Below are 20,970 nucleotides of genomic sequence, written 5' to 3' on the forward strand. Positions count from 1 at the left end.
ATTTACTCTTGGGGCACCTGGGTGGCTGAGTTGGTCAAGCAGTCAATTTCGGCTCAGGTCATGATCTTGCAGTTTGTGAGTTCGAGCCCCACATTGGGCTCTGTGCTGATAGCTAAGAGCCTGGAGCCTGCTTCCGATTCTGTGTCTCCTCCTCTCGCTGCACCTCCCCTGCTCACACTCTATCTCTCTGTCTCTCAAAAATAAATAAACATTAAAAATAAATAAATAAATAAATAAATAAAAATATTTACTCTTTGCACAGTTCCAATATGCATAAATTTCAGTTTCCATAGTTTAGTTAGATAACACAGTCTTCCAATGATATGGTTAAAATATTAGTTATCATGGTATATAAACTGTGAGTAATTTTATAAAGTACAGATTTAGCTTCTGGCTCTCCATTCTTCAACTTGCTGTGGAAAGAATGAATCCACATCCTGATCAGTGACCAATCATGTCTCTTCTTTCAGTCTATTGGTGATTGGTCGGTACACATTCATTCACTTCATTCATAAAGAAGCTTGTAGTTGTGCTGCTTCCTAGTCTGTCAGTAATAAACCCATGTGACATTTCAGAAACATGAATATTCAAAAAAGAGGAATTGGGCATTTCTTTCTTCACAGATGATGTAGCTGGCCAGGGCCACCATTTGCAAGACTTTGTGTATGCAGCTCAAGCCAGTCAGTGAAGGCTAATGTAAAAATGAGTACAGTGGTTATGAGGAATAGGATGAAGATGACCCTTGAAGGACAAAGATTAAAATGATGGAAGCTGAAGGGCACCTGGATAGCTCAGTTGATTAAGTGTCTCACTCTTGATTTTGGCTCAGGTCATGATTTCACAGTTCGTGGGTTTGAGTCCCTAATCAGGCTCTATGCTGACGGCGTGGACTCTGTCTCCTTCTGTCTCTGTCCCTCCCCACTTACACTGTCTCTCTCTCTGTCTCTCTTTCTCTATCTCATAAATAAATAAACATTTAAAAAATGGTGGCAATGGATCCATACTCACAAAACAATATGACATTTCACCAAGGCATAGAAAAGATGCTTGCTCAGAATGGAAAGTTATAGCATAAGAAAGCAAGCACTATTCAAGCTACTCAATTTTTTACAGGAAATATAACAATTTAATTCTCAAAGTTTCAAATATTAACTAACAGTCTACTAAGTGTTAGTTTATTATATTTTAGATCCTTTCATGTTTATAACTGACAGAACATTTTAAAAGTTTACCTTCACTTATTCCTTCTTTGATGCTCTTCCTTTATATATATTTGAGTTTCTGACTTATAGTATTTTCTTTCTCTCTGAGGAAATTTTAACATTTCTTGGGAGACATCTCTAATGGTAACAAATTTCAAGTTTTGTTTGTCTGAGAAAGTAATTATTTCTCCTTCACTTTTGAAGGATAATTTTGTAGGGTACAGAATTCTAGGTTGGTGACTTTTTTCTCTTGACACTTAAGCATTTCACTCTGCTCTCCTCTTACTTACACGGTTTTTGAGGAGAAGTTAGATGTAATTCTTTTGTTCTACAGCTTAGGTGTTTTTAAAACTGGCTTCTTTCAGAATATTTCCTATATCTTTGATTTTTTTTGAAGTATAACAACTATGGGTACATGTAGAGATTTTGCTGTTTTGTTTTAATTTCTTCTAATGTTTATTTATTTTTTAGAGACAGAGCATGAGGAGGGGAGAGGCAGAGAGAGAGGGAGACACAGAATCTAAAGCAGGCTTCATGCTCTGAGCTGTTAGCACAGAGCCCAACACAGGGCTTGAACCCACAGACTATGAGATCATGACCTGAGCTGAAGTCAGATGCTCAACTGACTGAGCCCCCCAGGTGCTCCTGTTTTGTTCTTTGTTTTTAGTATCTATCCTTCTTGGGGTTCTCGAAGCTTTCTGGATCTGTGGTCTGCTGTTTGACATTAAATTGAAGAAATTCTCAGTCATTATTGTTTCAGATATTTCTTCTCTCTTCTTCTTCTGGTGTTTTCATTATGTGTATGTTATACCTTTTATAGTTGTCTCACTATCTTTGGCTTGTTTGTTTTGTTTTTTTTCCAGTTTTTATCCTCTTTTCAGTTTTTGAGGATTCTATTGATACATCATCTACCTCAGAAATTCTTTCCTCCACTGAGTCCAATCTTTTTATAAGCTCATCAAAGAGATTCTTCATTTCTGTTTGATCTCTAGCTTTTCCTTTTGGTTCTTTCTTAGGATTTCTATCTGTCTGCTTACATTGCCTGTCTTTTCTTGCATACTGCCTTCTTTATCCATTAGAGCCCTTGGCATTTTAATCACAGATATCTTAAATTCCTGGTCTGATAATTCCAACATCCTTGACATATCTGATTCTGGTGCTTGCTCTTTCTTTTCAAATTGTGTATGTCATGTTTATTTATTATTATTATTATTAATTACTATTACTATTATTATTATTATTATTTGACTTTAGTGTTCCTTGTAGTTTTTTCTTCATTGATAGGTAACAAGCCTGGTAAAAGAAACCATTGTATACACTTTTAGCATTGTGGGGGTAGTACTTTATAGTCCTGTGATTAGTCTTTTCGTAAGCATGTGCTTCTGGACTGTGAACTTCACATGTGCTTCTCTGTCTCTCCCATCTATAGGTGGGGCAGGATATCTGGAGTGGGCTGGAGTTGGGTATTTCCTTTCTCAAAGTTGGTTTGACTCAGATAATACCCCAGCAGTTTAGGCTGTGATCAACTAATTTCTCCTGAGGATAAATACTGTTAAAAACAACAGTCAGGGATACCTGGGTCACTCAGTTGGCTAAGTGTCCAATTTTTGCTCAGGTCATGATCTAATTCATGGTTCATGAGTTCGAGCCCCGCGTCGGATTCTCTGCTGTCAGCACAGAGCCCACTTCAGATCCTCTGTCTCCCTCTCTCTCTCTCTCCCCCTCTTCTGCTTGTTCTCTCTCTCTCTTAAATAAATACATAAATTTTAAAAAGAACAGTAAGCACTGATTTATTTTAAAATGATTCTCTCCCCCTCTTTCTACCAGAAGCACTAGAAAATTTTCTCCTGATATTTACTGTGAGAACCTGGGCAAGCTTCTGAAAGTAGATCTCAAAATGATTAGGAGCCCCCTTTATAACTAGGTCCCCTTGAAGACTTCAGTTTGCAAACTTATTGCTACTGAATCTCCAGCAATTCTTAAGGATAGTTAGGTCTTTTTTCCCCTGAAAACTGTTTCCAGTGGAGCTTTCTACTGGTTAGTCTCTGCATTTGTCACCGAGACTCCCTGTATCTGTCAGTCTGTTTTTCCAGTCTTGGGGACAGCTGTTTGTCCCATTTTTCCCCTTAGAGATCCAAGAAGAGTTGGTGATTTTTCCCTTTTCAGCTTTTTTACTTGTTAGGATGGAGTGGTGGTAACTCCAAGCTCTTCACTTGTGGAATCTAAAACTGGAAGCCAGGTTTTAATGTTTTGACCAAATAAGAAAAGAAGATTATGGAACAATCATAAACTCTTCCCACTGGTTATTCAGATCATTTTGCCTAGTTTCAGCTTGTATGGGCATACTTGTAATTTCATACCACCTATAATATGCTAATTTCTAATTTATAAAACATTTTTTCAAAAGCAATAGTTTCTTGCTTTTAAACTCTTTGATGCTAGATTTACATCTAATGAAAGTGCCTGATAGATAAATCTAAAGAAAAATTACTTTTTAAATATTTCTTTATTCTGTTACTTTATCATTTCAGTGTGATCTCTGCTTGCCTCTTTATAATGACAAGCCTTTCCGCCAAGGTGATCAAGTTCATGCTTTCAATTGCAAACCTTGTCAATGCAACAACCATTCTAGAAGCTGCCACTACAACATCTCAGTGGACCCATTTCCCCTTGAGCACCACAGAGGAAGTGGAGGGGTCTGTGATGATTGTGAACATAACACCACAGGTAACTAGCAAATCATAAATAACAAATAACAAAGGTTGATTTGTTTTTGAGATCCATGTGCTTCTTTATGCAATGCAATCATTTTAAATTGTGTTATTGCTACTTACTTAAGAAAGTGCCTAGATATGATTTCACTCATATGTGGAATTTAAGAAACAAAATAGTAAGCAAAGGGAAAAAAGATAGAGAAACCAAGAAACAGACTCTTAACTATAGAGAACAAACTGATGGTTCCCAAAGGGAAGGTCAGTGGGAGAATGGGTGAAATAAGTGATGGGGATTAAAGAGGGCACTTGTGATGAGCACTGGGTGATGTGTGGAAGTGTTGAATCACTATATTGTACACCCGAAACTAATATTACACTGTATATTAACTGGAATTTATATAAAAACTTTAAAAAATGATACGGTTATATTTGAAAACTAAAGCTTGTTTAGTTTTCCAAATAATCAGGTACTTTTCAGATATAGCACTCATATCTTAGACTATATTTTTCCAGGAAAGTTTTGTTTTTTGAAGTATATGCCATTTTATGAAACCATGAGTATATTTCAGAAAACTCAGGAATTATTAGTTTGAGTATGTATTCCCTTAAAATAAGTTTCTTTGTCTGACCCTGATCTTCCATTATGTCTGGATTTGCATGTAGTACTGTTTATATTCATTCAGATTTGGCCTCGATGCTGGTTATCTGGGAATATTCTTTTTAAAATGCTAATAGAACAAAGATGATTATCAAAATCTTGTTCGAAAACAAGATAGCAGGACACCTGGGTGGCTCCGTCAGTTAAGCATCTGACTCTTGACTTCAGCTCAGGTCATGATCTCAGAGTCATGAGATCGAGCCTCACATCTGCACTGTCAGCTCAGAGCCTGATAGGAATTCTCTCTTGCCCTCTGTCTCTGCCCCTTCCCCTGCTCACACTCTCTCTCAAAATAAATTTAAAAAATTAAACTTAAAAAAAGTATAGCAGTTTGACTCTTCATTGAAAATTCTATTTTCTGATGGGCTTGTAAATTAAAAGCAGAAATAGGGAACATCTCAATTTGTAAAATATAATGGGCCAAGTCTGATGGTTTTGAATGTGTGCCACTCTGAAGCATGAATGACTTCATTGGATAATTATTGATGACCTAAAATGTCACCAGAATGTGACTAGGTGCTAGGAATATAACGATGAACAAGATAATTAATTTCCCTGTCTTTGTGTGGATTATTATACAACAGGAAAGGCACTCTTTTTAACATTTATTTTTGAGAGAGAGGGAGGGAGAGAGGGAGGGAAGGAGGGAGGAAGGGAGAGAGAGAGAGGGAGGGAGAAGGGGCATACAGAGAGGGAGACACAGAATCCTAAGCAGGCTCCAGGCTCTGAGCTGTCAGCACAGAGCCCAGTGCAGCACTTGAATCTACAGACTGTGAGATCATGACCTGAGCCAAAGTCAGATGCTTAACTGACTGAGCCACCCAGGTGCCCCTGAGAAGCACACTATTGAAGGAATAATTACAAAGTTGTCTGATGAGTGCTAAGATAGGGCAAGTGTAGTAGGAGTTAACCAGGTAGAGGAGTGAGGAGAATTAGGGGTGTGACCGAGATTTCTAGTAAGAGAAACAGATGTGCAATGGCCTAGAGAAGAGAGAAACCTGGCACCCCGAAAGAACTTTTGTAAGGGCAAATGGGAGATAGTAAGAAAAGGTGCTAAGACAGAAGGCAGGGGCCAGATCTGAAGGACTCTATAAACTGTGATAAGGAGTTTGGCTTCCATCCTCAGGTTAACAGATGCCACTTGAAGGTATTTTATAGGAAAATGACATAAAAAGTTTTGTGTTTATAACCAATCTGGTTATAAAGTGGAGAAGGATTGGAGAGACCCAAACGTGGTTTGGGATACTGTGCTAGTCCAGGTAAGAAGTACATTTAAAGTCATGTGGATGTAGAGAAGTGGACCCAAGAGATACTTGGAATGGAAAATGACAGACTTTTCTGAGCCAAGTGTAGGGTGTAGATAAGGAAAAGAAAGAGTCAAGATGCAATCCTAACATTCCAGTTTGAGCAGCAGGGTCAGTGTAGGAAACACGAGAGGATCAGAGTTTAGGGGGAAGATGGCCAGTTCTGTTTTGTATAAATATTCACAGTGTTTCCCAAGAGACGTAAGAGAAACTCTTGCGGGCAACTGGAAACACAGATTTGAAGCATCTTTCTTAAGAAAAGCCTTTTGTGATACCTCAGAATAGATCAGTATTATCTATAAGCTTTAGTGGTCCTTAGGTTTATCACAATTTGTAAGTGCATATATATTCCTGTAATTATTTAATTAGAATTCATTTTACCCACCAGACTGTAGGAAAGCTCTATGAAAAGGGTACAATGTATATTTGGCTTGCTACTGTATTCCTCAGCATTTAGCTCAGTGTTTGAAACATGGTAATCACTCAATAAATATTCATTAAATGATAAATAAAGAAATTTCTAGATTAAAGATAGAAATTTGGGAGTCATCAGCATATGCAAATAGAAATATTCTAGAAATATTATAAATCCATTTAATTTTTAATTAGTCTATAGCCAATATCCACCAGGATGTGATTTTTACTTAGTTATTTCTATAGTCTTTTGATATTGAGCCAATTTCAGCAATATTTGAACAGAGTGCATAATGTTTAAGGGAGAATTGATAGTCTGGAGTTTTATTTCAGCTCCTTTCAGTGATCTTATATATTTACTCACATTTACTTTAGAAGTTCCCTGCACTTTAAGGTTTTTCTTATATAAAATGGCAAGAGAAAATCTCTAAACAATAAATTGTAAATATAGGAGCTACCACATATTTCTAATATGTCAGTCTATTCTAATATTTAATATGAAATTTATTTGGTATGCCTAAACATAATACATTTCGATTTCAGTATTTGAAATAAAAAATAATGGCAATAAGCAGCAGAAACTTTCACTTTTAAAAATGTTAACTATAGAATAATAAATTATATTTAGAACAGTGTCTTGTTTTGAAAACAAGATTTAGTCCCTGAAAAATATTTCTAATACTACACAAACATACACGCTTTCAACTGTATGGCCATTATCTACCACACATATAAACATTTCTCATATTTGATTTAGATTAAGTGCCCATTCCTAGAAATAAAGAAAAGTTTTAAGTTTGGAAGCAAAGTCTTTCAAAATGTATGGGCCCCAACAAAGCAGAGCTTTTTAGAAGTGTGGCATTACATAACAGATGGCAGTTTAATGAAGTAAAGCACAGTTTGTAACAGGTTCATTGTTTCATATGCTCTGGATCACTAAATTGGCAGGTAGAGATGAAAGGTGCATTAAAATGGACGTCCCGAATATTATAGAATTCCCTCAAAGGAATACAGTCTTTAATTTTGAATTATGCCGCTGATTTAAACGAATTGGAAGTCATAATGCATAACCTTTCCCTGACACAGGAAGGAACTGTGAGCTGTGTAAGGATTACTTTTTTCGCCAAGTTGGTGCAGATACTTCTGCCATGGATGTTTGCAAACCCTGTGATTGTGATAAAGTGGGCACTAGAAACAGTGACTTCCTTTGTGATAAGGTGAGTTCTGAGTTTTGAAGGTAAAGAATTGCTCATTTCCAGAAACTAATTTGGAAGGTCTGTATTTATCAGGAAGTCCTCTAAGTCTTCTTAGAGATGGCTGCTTTAGACGTGTGCCTAACAACTTTTAGCTTGAAGTATAAGGCTGCTTACATGGTCCTTTGCATACATGAAAAGCTCATTTTAGTTTTAATTTTAAAATTGTTGAAAATATTGAGGGGTGGGGATTCCAAGTAAACTAGGAAGTAATTGAGTATATGTCGTGGCATTATGGGTGAATTAATATGAATATAAGATATTAATTAAACAACAGTTTTTCTCCCAAATTCCATAGAAGATAGTATAACGAAGGTCATGCATATCCCCAAATGAAAATTATGACAGCCCTACTTCTAAATTTCGTATTACAACCTTCTCTCTTGACGATACAATGAATTTTTATGATTTTATCCATTTTTCTCACCAACATCACAAGTACTGATGTTTGAGCTACATGAACACAGGATCTAACTGAAGTAGGCCTATATAGCCTACCTCAAGTCAGAAAAAGCAGCTCCAGGGGCACCTGGGTGGCTTAGTTCGTTAAGCGTCCGACTTTCGCTTAGGTCATGATCTCGCGGTTTGTGAGTTCGAGCCCCGCGTCGGGCTCTGTGCTGACTGCCTGGAGCCTGTTTCGGAGTCTGTGACTCCCTCTCTCCCTGACCCTTCCCTGCTCACACTGTCTCTCTCTCTCTCTCCTAGAAATAAATAAAAAAAAAAATTAAAAAAGAAAAAGCAGCTCCATATTTAAATGTGGTATCTTCAGCTAGAGCTTTTTACCTGTTGTTATCATACTAATACATAATAATATATAAAGGGCAAATTTACTGTAAAGAATCAATTCAATGTATTAATTTTTAATAATTACACAGGGGAGCCTGGTGGCTCAGTAGGTTAAGCGTCCATCTCTTGATTTCAGCTCAGGTCATGATCTCACAGGTTGTGGGTTAGAGCCACATGCCAGCCTCTCTGCTGTCAGTGCAGAGACTGCTTCAGATCCTCTGTCCCCCTCTCTCTTTGCTCCTGCCTGACTCACACTCTCTCTCAAAAATAAACAATAAACATTTTCAAAAGATGTTTAAATAATTACACATTCCCTTGTAAATAGTCAGGAATTCATTGGATAGGAATGTAAGCCACAATTTAGTTAAAGAAAAAAAAAATTAAGCTACAGCATGAAGGTACTAAGTTCAAGGCAAAATATATTAGTCCTAAAACTTTCAGCATACATTATAAACTGCTTTAACAAATAAAAGCCAAATAGAAGGTAGGCCAAAATGACAATTTGAAGAACTTCTGAGTGACTATAGTGTGTTAATAAAGGAACATTATATGTTTTATTGGAAGATTGAAGAGTAGAAAAATAATTAACAAAGACAATTTCTACTTTTATATTTTTTGAAATTGAGGAACTATTTTCTGAGATAGTCATATTATGTTTTTATACATTTTGATCAGTAAAACCTGACTGTGTCTTTACACAGCTCCTCTTTACAATTGTGCCATGAAATTTTAGCATGTATATCATTTGCTTGATATTCACGTCAAAGATCAAAGATTGATATATTTTTTAAGATCTCTTCACTGACCACAGAATTATAGAACATACTGAAATCACTTTCTTTTATGTTACCCCATATTATTTTTAATAAAGCTTTCATGAAATTAATTTACTTCTTTGTCTTTTTCCTGTCCAACATAAATGGAACATTTTCAGTAATATAATAAGCACCCAATAAATATTTATTTAATAAATGTTGAGTGATTGAAGAGATTTTGTCTGAGTACTGATCTCACAATCAGATGGTCATTTAGAATGGTTATCACAAAGTGAGCATCATGTAAAATTTTCACCTAAGTAATATCTTCTCCCTGAAGATCCAAGATCATGTGACTTTGGTATATAGTACTGAAAAATTGTGATCTAAAGGTCTACTTCCTAAAGTCTCATTTACATGTCTGTTTCTATTAAAAATTCACTTCAATTGTAATAATACACATATGCTAGACATAAAAAATGGTAAGACTTATACCATGCAATAATTAATCAACAGAAAGCAAGACTGACTATATTGACTGACTATATTAATATCAAGTAATGTGGAATACAAATAAAATTTCCAGAGAGATATTATGTAATGAGAAAAGGTAAATTAAGCAAGAAGACATAGAAATTCTAAGTGTGAGTATACTAAACAGTAGAGCTGCAATACATGTGAAGAAAAACTGAGAGCTGAGAGAAATATATATATAAAAGAAACTTCAACACCTCTTGCTCAAAAATTGATAGAATAAAAGAAAATTATTAAGAATATAGAACTTAACAGTGTCTTCAGCTAACAAGATCTGACATATAATGAAGAGTCTACTTAACAACAGCAGAAAACATATATAATGCACATATACCAAGATATCCTGGGACATAAAGCAACCTTTAATAAATTTAAAAGAACTGAAACCATACAGAGTATATCCTTCGACCACAGTGGATATCAGAGTAGAAATCAAAAGACGTAAACAAAGAAAAAAAATCTCCAAACACTTGGAAACTATACAACACAGTTATAAAGTATTCATGGGTCAAAGAGGAAGTCTCAAAGGAAATTTAAAAGGACTGAACTGAATGGTGATAAAAATACAAAATATTAAAATTTGTGGATGCAGGGAAAGAAGTGATACAAGGGAATTTTATACCATTCAGTGCTTACTTTAGAAAAGACAGATTCTCAAATCAATAATCTGAACTCCCACTTCAAGAAATAAAAAGAAGACTGAAATAATCTCAAAGCAAGCAGTATAAGTGAAATCATAAAGCTAAGTGGAGACATCAATAAAATGGAAACAGAAAAACAGTACAGAAAACAATGGAGAAATGAATCTTTGGAAAGATAAATAAAATTTACAAGCATCTTCCAAGACTGACAAAGAATAAAGAGAAAGCACAGATTACTAATAGCAGAAGTAAAACGAGAAGTATCACTACAGATCTTGCAGTCATTAAAGAATAAGGAAATACTACCAACAGCTGTTTATAAATACATTTAAATTTTGGTGAAATGGAGCACTTCCTAAGAAGATACAAATTGCCTACTCACCCTACTCACTCAATAATTTGAATAGCCCTACAAGTACTAAGGAATTTGCATTTATAGTTTAAAATTTACTAAAAAAGAAATTTCTAAGCCCAGAGAATGTCATTATAAAATTCTACCAAATATTTATGGTAATTAACGTAGTCTATAGCTGTTGCAGCAAAATTGAAGAGGAAAGGTGACTTCCTAACTCATTTCATGAACATATTTTCCTGATATCAAAACTAGACAAAGACAGTACATAAAAAGAAAACCACAGACTAATATCCCACAGTAATAGAGATGCCAAAATTCTTAACAAACTTAGCTAATAGATATTCAGCAATATTAAAAAAAATTAAACACAGAGGCCATTGTATTTGGAGGAATGCAATTCTTGTTAAATATTTGAAAATCAAACAATGCAATACACCTTTTCCACAGGGTAATGAAAAACATTATGTAACCATAATGATGGATGTAGAATATATTTCACAAAATTCTCCACCCATTCATGATAAAAAACTCTTAGAAAACTAGGAAAAGAGAAGGTCAACTTAAAAATGAACATGTCCAGAACAATACATACTTAGAGCTAACATTCTCCTTATAAATGAAAAACTAAATACATTCATCTAAGAATGGGAACAAGACAAAGGTGTCCACTTTGATTATTTGTATTCATCATAGCACTGGAAGGTCTAGCTAGTACAGGAAAGCAAGAAAAAGAAATAAAAGACACATTGATTGGAAAGGGAAAAAAATAAAACTTCTGTTTTGCAGATAACACAATGACCCATATAGAAAATCCCAATGAATGTACCAAGAAAAAAAAAAAAAGAAAAAGAAAGAAAAGAAATAAAAGGAAAAAAACACTTCTAGAATTATGAAGTGAATTCAGTAAAGTTCCAGGATAAAAGATCAATATACAAAAAATAAGTGTTTTCCTGTATGCTAGAAATTAATATATAGACACAGAAATAAAAATATAATACTATTTATAGTTGCACAAACTGTATAGGATTTCTATGCTAACCCCCCAAAATACTGATTAAACCGAGCAAAGAAACTCTGAATAAATGGTAAGCTAATCTGTGTTCATGGGTTGGACGATTCAACACAGTAAAGGTATCAATTCTTTTCAAAGTAATACATAAATTATTACAGAACATTCCTATTAAAACCCCAGAAAGGTGTTTTTGTAGATATAGATAAAAAGATATCAAAATTTTATGGAAATATTATAAAATATAGTACTTTAAATATTTTTACTCTTTTATATTTATGTTACAGATAATATATAGAATTTGCATATAAGTTTTGAAATATCTAAAATTTAGAATGGTTAAATTAACTTCAAAATGAAGAATAAAATGGGAGTAATCACTCTATCTGACTGAAAGACTTACTATATAGTTATACTAATCAAGATTGTGTGGTGTTAGAGGAAGGATAGACAAATAGATCAATGGAATAGAATACAGAAATCAGATATAGTCCCACATAAATATGACTAACTCTTTTTTGGAAGATATAAAAGCAAGTCAGTGGAAGAAAGATGATCTTTTAACAAATGACCCTCTAGCATTTGCGTAATCACAGAAATTAAGGCAAAATGAATTCTAGCTTAAATGTAAAATGTAAACAAATGCAACTTTTAAAATATAAGAGAAAATCTTTTGGGCATAAGGCTTTTTATTTTATTTTTTTTGGTGTCCTCTTCCATTTCTTTCACAAGTTTTCTATAGTTTTCCAAATACAGATCTTTGACTTCTTTGGTTAGGCTTATTCCTAGGTATCTTACAGGTTTTAATGCACTTGTAAATGGGACCAATTCTTTGATTTCTTTCTTTTTTTTTTTTTTTTTACAAATAGTTTATTGTCAAATTAGTTTCCACATAACACCCAGTGCTCATCCCCACAAGTGCCCTCCTCCATGCCCATCCCCCTTACCCCCCACATCCATCAGTCCTCAGTTTTTGTCAGCATTCAAGAGTCTCTCATGGCTTGCCTCTCTCCCTTTCCCCCACCATTTCCCACCTTCTCCTCCCCCTTGTTACTCAGTTAAGTTCCTCCTAATCCTCCTATACATGCAAACATATGATATTTGTCCTTCTCTGCCTGACTTATTTCACTCAGCATAACACCCTCAAGGTCCATCCATGTTGCTACACATGGCCAGATTTCATTGTTTCTCATTAAGGCTTTTTATTTTTTAAGTTTATTTATTTTGAGAGGGAGAGCATGAGCATGAATGGGGGAGGGGCATACTGAGAGGGAGAGAGAGAATCCCAAGCAAGCTCCACACTGACATCACATCAACAGGGGGCTCACAAACCATGAGATCATGACCTGAGCCAAAATCAAGAGTTGGAAAGTTAATTGACTGAGCCACCCAGGCACCCTGAGTCATAAGGCTTTCTAAAAGAATTCTTAGATATGACACTAAACATATAATGCATAAGAGAAAAATATTGATAAGTTAGACTTCATCAACATTAAAGTTTTTGCTCTACAAAAATAATTCTTCAGAGAGTGAAAAGGCAAGCTAAGGACTGGGAGGACATATTTGAAAACCACATATATAAGAAGAAACTATATGTAGGATATATAAGGAAATCAATACTTACAAAATGACAAACATAAAACAAAAGTATTATGTAATCAAAAAGTGGCCAAAGATGTGAAGAGACATATCACTGAACGGGATATGCAAGTGGCAAATAATTCCATGAAAAGATCTTCAAAATTTGTCATTAGCAACATGCAAATTGAGACTACAATTAGATATCACAGCACAACGATTAGAGTAACTAAAAAGTGATAATTTGGAATACTGGCAAAAAATAAGGAGAAATTGGATCACATATTGTTGATGAGAATATAAAATGATAAAGCCACTCTGAAAAATAGTTTGAGAATCTTATTTTACTTTTTAAAGGTTTATTTATTTATTTTGAGAAGGGGAGAGAGAATTCCAAACAGGCTCCATGCTGTCAGTACAGAGCCTGATGTGGGGCTGGATCTCATGAACTGGGAGATCATGAGGATAGCAGAGATAAAGAGTTGGACTCTTAACCAACTGAGCCATCCAAACACCCCTAAGAGTTGTGAAGAACAAAATAGACAGTACAAACTAGCAACTCCATTCCTGGACATTCAATCCAGAGAAATGAAAAGTTATGTCTGTAAAAACCTATACATATATTTTAGTAGCAGCTTTATTTACAATAGTCAAAACTAGGAAACAGCTAAAAGTTTCCCAGTGGGTGAATGGTTAAACAAACCATCCATACCACAGAATACTACTTCAAAATATAAGGAAAAGAACTACTTACACACACAGGTTAGATATCAAATGTGTTACTCTGAATGAAAAAAAAAAAAGCCAGTCCCCAAAAGGCATATTCTGTATGATTACATTTATGTAATATTATCAAAATAACAAAATTATAGGGATGGAGAAAGGATTACTGGTACCAGAGGTTGGAGATAGTGAGGGAAAGGTGATGGATTTGAGTATAAATGCCATCTTTGTCGTGATGGAACAGTTCTCCATCTTGATTATGGTGGTGGTTATACAAGTGTACACATGTGATAAAATGGCATTGAACCCATAGAACCATTTGAACACACTGTGCAAATGTCAAAATTGAGTAATGTATTATAATTGTGTAAAATGTAATAACCATTGGGGAAACTGGGCAAAAAGCATATGAACTCCTCTGTACTATCTTTCCAACTTCCTGTGCATTCATAATTATTTCAAAATAAATTCTATATATATAAAAGAAGATTAAAAAATAATATTGACATAATCGGGAACTAATGTTGCTGAAGAGAAGAATTGCCTTAAAAGTTCCAAGGGAAGATATTTTGAAGTAATATTAAATCCCCACTACTTACCAAACTATCACTTCAGTATGAGGTTAAAACTTCTTTTTGTATTGACAGATGATCAGAATGTTGCCACATATCAAACCTATATTAAAATATTTAATATACAAAATGAAAAAAGTATAAGAGAGAAATATTAAAAAGAAGAAATGAAAAATAATTATTTTCCAAGAAAAAAATATAATTCAAAATAGATTTTAAAAGAATTTAGTGCTCTTTATGGTCTTGAAGCATGCTTTCCAAAATAGGTGTTTAATGATTGCATTTTATTCAATATTTTTTGGTTTATGATAAATAATATTTATATGCAAAGAGTAGAAGAGAGACTGGCTATGAAATGAGCAAGGAGGGGAGGAGTTAAAATGGTGGAGCAGCATGGAGACCCTGAGCTTGTCTTATCCTGAAAACGCAGCTAACACAGGACCAAACCATTTTGAACACCAAAGAAATTGATATGGAGATTAACACAACAATCCTCATAACTTGAGCCACACTCAGCATGTACGTGATGCACAGTGTCTCCTGTTATCACTGCTATTCAACATTGTACTGCATGTTCTAACCAGGAAAAATTAGGCAAAAGAGTAAAGTGAAAGTCACCCAGATCAAAAAGGAAGAATTAAAACTACCTCTATTGGTATATAACATGATTTTCTAGGGAAAATAATTCAAAAAATCTATTCAAAACTATCAGAACTAATAAACATCAAAGTTAAGCAAGGTTGCAGAATATAATACAAGATCAGGATGCAAAAATCAATGGTATTTCTGTGTACTTGCAATGAACAGTGTTGAAATTAAGAACACAACTGCATTTAAATAACATCAAAAGAATAAAATACTTAGAAATATATTTAATAAAAGAAGTCCAAAGCTTAAATTCTGAAAGCTACAAAATATCATTGAAAGAAATTAATGGTCTAATTAAATGGAAAGACATCCCATTCATATATTAGAAACAATATTGCTAATGGTCCACAAAATGATCTACAGATTCAACATAACCCTCTTAAAATCCAACTGGCCTTTTTGCAGACATTTGTAAGATCACTGAAAAATTCATACTGAAATTCAAGGCACTTAAAAATGGACAAGACAATCTTGAAAAAGAATAGAGTTGGAAGACTCACTTTCTAGGTTCAAAATTTACTATAATGTTGCAGTAATCAAGACAGTGTGATGTGGTTTAAGGAGATGATAGCTAGATAGACAGATTGATTAATTGATCACTGCAATACAATTGAGAGTCTAGAAACAACCCTCACTTTTACATTCAGCTGATTTTTGACAGGGGTATCAGTGAATGAAGAATAGTCTTTTTAATAAATGGCATTAGGACAAATGCATATCCATATGCAAAAGAATGAAGTTAGATACCTACTTTGCACGATCACAACATTGTCTCATGTTTTTCAAAATATTAAATGTAAAGTCACTGTATGCCCCAGCACTTTAACTCCTAGGTATCTACCCAAGCAAAATTAAAATAAATATATCCTCACGTAATTTTACTCATAACATTCATTGCTGCATTATTCATAATAGGCACATGTAAAGTAATCCAAATGCCCATTAGCTGATAAATAAATAAAATGTAGTATATCTACTCAGTGAAATAAAATTCAATGGTAAGAAGAAAACAATTACTGACACATATTACAACATGTACTTTGAGCTCAGGAGTAAGATGATGGGAAGAAGAGGGACAGGAAGAGAACAAGTTTTTTAAGAGATACTTCTGTATAATATTCTCCATATACACAAATATAGGTTAAAAATGCATAAAAGGAAAAACCTGTTTGAATATTTTTGTTTTGAAAAGATGTTTCCTTTTCCCTTTTTTCTCTCCCTAATTTACTTTGCTGGTAATTTTTATAGTCAGATAGAAATAAAGAGAATATTTATTAAATCTGATATGTAACCAGAGAGCTACATATAGGAATCTGAATGTAGGTGCACTGATAAAATTGGTCTGTGAATTTAAAACCTCTACATTGTCTATAAATCACATTCATATTTACTTTTTTTTTTAATGTTTATTTAATTTTGAGAGAGAGAGAGCCAGAGCATGAGTGGGGGAGGGGCAGAGAGAGAGGGAAACACAGAATCTGAAGCAGGCTCCAGGCTCTGAGCTGTCAGCACAGAGCCGGGGTGGGGCTCGAACTCACAGACCCCGAGATAATGACCTGAGCAGAAGTCGATCGCCCAACTGACTGAGCCACGCAGGCACCCCTCATATTTACTATGATTTTTATTATTTTCTCATGCTCCTGGTATCAACATAAAGTATATGAATTATTATTAGGTATGAATATTACGGTGCCAAATACACCTTGGCTAAATAATGTTATAAAAGATTTCTAAAAAATGTCATTTTCAATGAGATAACAATACGCACTTAAAAAGTTGTCAACAATGTCAGAATTATAAACTGTAAAATTGAATTCAAGGACGTTTTAGAAATTCATGCAATTGCAATCCTTAATAATATTAGGGAGCATACAAGGAAATTAGGCAGTAGTTCAAGTATCATTTTGTTATAATAACTTAGGAATCAAGCCAGCCCCAAATGGCCTGAGTGACTATGTTGTGCGCTCTGTGTTCTGGAAGGGAACTTTCCCTTTGGCAGTTGTCATTTGAAACTCAATCCAATCTCATATGGCATGTCTGCCTTATTCTTCCATAAGAAATGTTATAATTCTTCCTCATGTGAGTGCCAAGATCTTGAGAATGGCATGAAGTAATGCTCTGAGTCACTAAATCCTTAAAAAAAAAACAAAAAACAAAAAACAAAAAACAAAAACGAATGCCAAAGTCAAGATACATAGAACATTTAAAGCATAATATTAAAATTAATAAGAGTGTGTAAAATGGAAAAGAATCATTACTATCATTGTGGAATCTTTAATATGGAGTCTTTGGATTTCTAGAATACCATGGATAAGTTTTAGGGCATTCACTTATATCCTTAAATTGCATGTAGTTGTGTGTCTATGTGTTTTTTATTTGTTTATGTATCTTTGAGGGAAGAGTTTTCAGTACTTTCATCAGACTCAAAAGCTGTACATGAGCCAAAAAAAAAAAAAAGATGAAAATTCACTGTGCTGGGGAAAAATAAGTCCATTTGTCTTAAAACCAGCCTTGGCTATTAGCATAGATGAATATAATGCAAGTTTCCCAGGATGTCACTGCCCTTCCTTGTTCCCTTTGAAGTCAGTGTGTAAGTTATTTGACATCTTTTCTGAGTCCGAGGTTGACTTTTCTTTCTTCCTGCCTCCCCCAATCTACTATGACTCAAGTTCAGATAAACTAGATAAAGTCCCATGCTCCGATGATGCTTTAAAAAATAAACAAATACAAACAATGAAAAAAACAAGAATTCTGAGGTATTGGAGGTCTGTGAACTCATGCTTACAGTAGATAAATACAGAAGTCTGCTCCTTCTCCAGTGTGCTCCCCCACTGCCCCTACTCTTTATATGTTTGCTGGTGTTCTTGGAGTGCCTGCTACAGCCACCTCCACGGTTAATGCGGTTGAGGTGAAAACACTTAAGAGAAAGTAACTAGTATGACTCATGGCCTGAGTAATGTAGAAGGTATTTAAGAAATGTTGTCTGAGTGCTTTCCTGATTGGGATTTTCTCCATCCCTCTTACCTTTTTTCTTTCTTACTTTGCTGTGTTCTTGTATCTGACTAAGAAACCATGAGTTAAGCTGCAAAAATCAAGATGTGGGAGGTCAGCCAGAGCAGTGACTGTCAAACTTTTTATGTACATATGAATATCTCACATGTCTTTTAATTTAAATTTAATTTAACTTTATTTTATTTTATTTTGAGAGAGAGAGAGAACATGAGCAGGGTAAAGGGGCAGAGGGAGAAAGAGAGAGAAAGAAAGAGAGAGAGAATCTTAAGCAGACTCCATGCTTAGCATAGAATCAATATGGAGCTGTATCCCATGACCCTGACCCTGGGATCATGACCTGAGCTGAAATTGAGTTGGACGCTCAAGTGACTGATCCACCCAGGCACCTTTCTCAGATGTCTTTTTAAAAGGCAGGTTCTTGAAGTACCTGGGTGGCTCAGTCAGTTAAGCATCCAGCTTCGGCTCAGGTCATGTCTCATGGTTTGTGGGTTTGAGCCCCTTGTTGGGCTGTGTGCTGACATGTAGCTCAGAGCCTGGAGCCTGTTTTGGATTCTGTATTTCCCTCTCTCTCTGACCCTCGCCTGCTCATGCTGTCTCTCTCTTTCTCTCTCAGAAATAAATAAAACATTTAAAACAAATTTAAAAGGCAGGTTCTGATTCAGGAAGTCTGGAGTGAAAATTGGGAGTCTGAGTTTGTAAAAGTTCCCAGGTTGATGCCCTGGGATGCTGCTGGCCTCTGGACTACTCTTTCATAACCAAATTGCTAAAACACTGTCAAAGATGTATATGCAAACACACACACACACACAAAACAAAAACCAAAAAAACTGGATGTAGATGTATGTGAGAAAGGGGGGTAAACATTGCCCCTTGTGTTCTTATGTATAAGTGTATGCAGTTGGTTGGAATGGGCTTACTCTGTTCCATCTTCTGAAATCCCAAATGGTTTTCTAAGTTTTCCTTATGACTAAGCCTCTGTTAAATTATAGTCAAATTGTACCTTAAGTTGTGTCCTCAGAATTAGAAAATTTAAACTAAGTGATTTTTTTTAAAAAATGGAGAAAAAAACAATAAGGGAATCTGAGAGTTGACTGAAAACTGAAAATATAGTTGTAATTATATAAAAAGAAAGAAGAATGGTTGATTGTAATGCTCAATAAGACATCAATAGACTGCTGCAATAGAGCCAGAACAGAAAGAGATGATTAAGAGACATTAAAAAATAGATTAATAAGGCAGGAGACAAGGGGTTGGAATGAATTAGATGAAATGGAAAGGCATCAGTGAAGAAAGTATTTCCAGATTTGACCCAAAGAAGATGGAATCGTGAGGAATAAGGACCCTACTCACAAAAATTTATTGTTGTGCCAGGGTGATAATTTTTAAGGAAATACATTAAAAAATGGAACAGAATATACTCTCTGTACATAATGCACCATTTCCTGCAGTTCATCAATGCTTTCTCATCTGCTCAGAACTAGGTATTTGTCATCAATTACCACAACATGTCCAAAAGTCACTGTGTGATTTTTCTGGAAATATATTACCTTGTATTTTGTGTTTTTCACATATTAAGGTGTACAAATAGAAATAATGAACACATTTCTTCAGTCTATGGAAAGCTTGACTGACGAGCATGATATATGGATATTGGCTATAAACATTAGGATGGTGAAGGATATGAAAGGTAGGAAGTTTATCTAGAGTTTAAATAAAGACATGAAAAGCTGGGTTTAAGTTGTAGTCCATCATTCAGAGACTTAAGGAGAAATGAGTAGTAATATTTCTCTTGCAGCTGGCAAGCTGAGTATCCATTGATTGACCCGAGAATACAGAGGGCCACATGCAAAGGATCAGAACAAAGGTGCTAGGGTATAAGTGAGTAAGGAAGGGGGAGATGGATCTGACCTATCAGTAAAGGCTCATACTGTTGGAGTTATGCAAGAACCAAGGTTATGGCAAACTGCCTGGAGATAAAATGGATGCAGCTATAACTGAGGTGAAATTCCAACCCTCAGCCTATGTTGAGATCTACATGTTTGAACACACCTGGCATCTCCTTGGGAATGAGCTTATCCCAAGGGCTATGGTATAAAAACTTGACCAAATAATGATTTCTCAGGCATTTAGAGCTAGATTCAAACAGAAGATAGAATTGGCAGGGTTATTAGGTAGTAACTGGATGTTGATTTAACTAACAAGTGTAGGATATTATGATATAAGGCCCATTGCATTACTACTCAATAGCAGTTGGGATAAGCTAAACAGATGTAACAAATAGATCCCCAAATGACTAGTGACCCAAACAATACAGGGGTTTATTTTATTTTATTCATATAGCCCTTTAAGGTAGCAGTTCCAGGTTGATTGCTGGGTCTCCTCCAGAGGAAAGTTCAGGGATATAGCCTCCTTCTATTGCCTGGCTCTGCTTTCCTCTAGAAAAAGAAAGAAAACAAACAAAAACCCACAAACAAACATTAGAGAACCAACTTTCATCTTCTGAAGGTCTTGATCCACAAGAGGCATACCTCTCTTCTGCTATCATACTGTTGGTAAGAGCTAGTCAGGCTAGTTATGTGGAGGCTAGAAAACTGCTGTCCCTGGCTGGGGAGCTCCTTCCTAAGTGCAGCTGTGTACTATGGAAGAGGAGGATGGCTATTGATGGAGAGCCAGCCATCTGGGTTCATTGCCCACATGACAGAAGGCAGCCCCCAAATGAGGAAGATGTTCTTCTCTACATATATAATGCAGTGGCTTCTGTTTAATGAAAACCCTGAGAATATGGTACTTTATCAGCACATTGGGGTTGCCA

The 20,970-nt window shown here is 35.1% G+C and overlaps 1 protein-coding gene across 1 annotated transcript in view; it reads left to right on the forward strand.

Annotated features, from left to right (window-relative positions):
* USH2A (usherin) overlaps nucleotides 1-20,970 on the forward strand; it is a 231,186-nt gene that overhangs the window by 118,612 nt on the left and 91,604 nt on the right. Inside the window, exons 10-11 of the mRNA XM_039249900.1 lie at nucleotides 3,734-3,929; nucleotides 7,379-7,509. Of these exons, the coding sequence (XP_039105831.1) occupies nucleotides 3,734-3,929; nucleotides 7,379-7,509 (327 nt within the window). The remainder of the gene's footprint in view (nucleotides 1-3,733; nucleotides 3,930-7,378; nucleotides 7,510-20,970) is intronic.

Source organism: Hyaena hyaena, unplaced genomic scaffold (assembly GCF_003009895.1).
Source record: "Hyaena hyaena isolate Hyena2069 unplaced genomic scaffold, ASM300989v1 scaffold_349, whole genome shotgun sequence".
Taxonomy (NCBI): domain Eukaryota; kingdom Metazoa; phylum Chordata; class Mammalia; order Carnivora; family Hyaenidae; genus Hyaena; species Hyaena hyaena.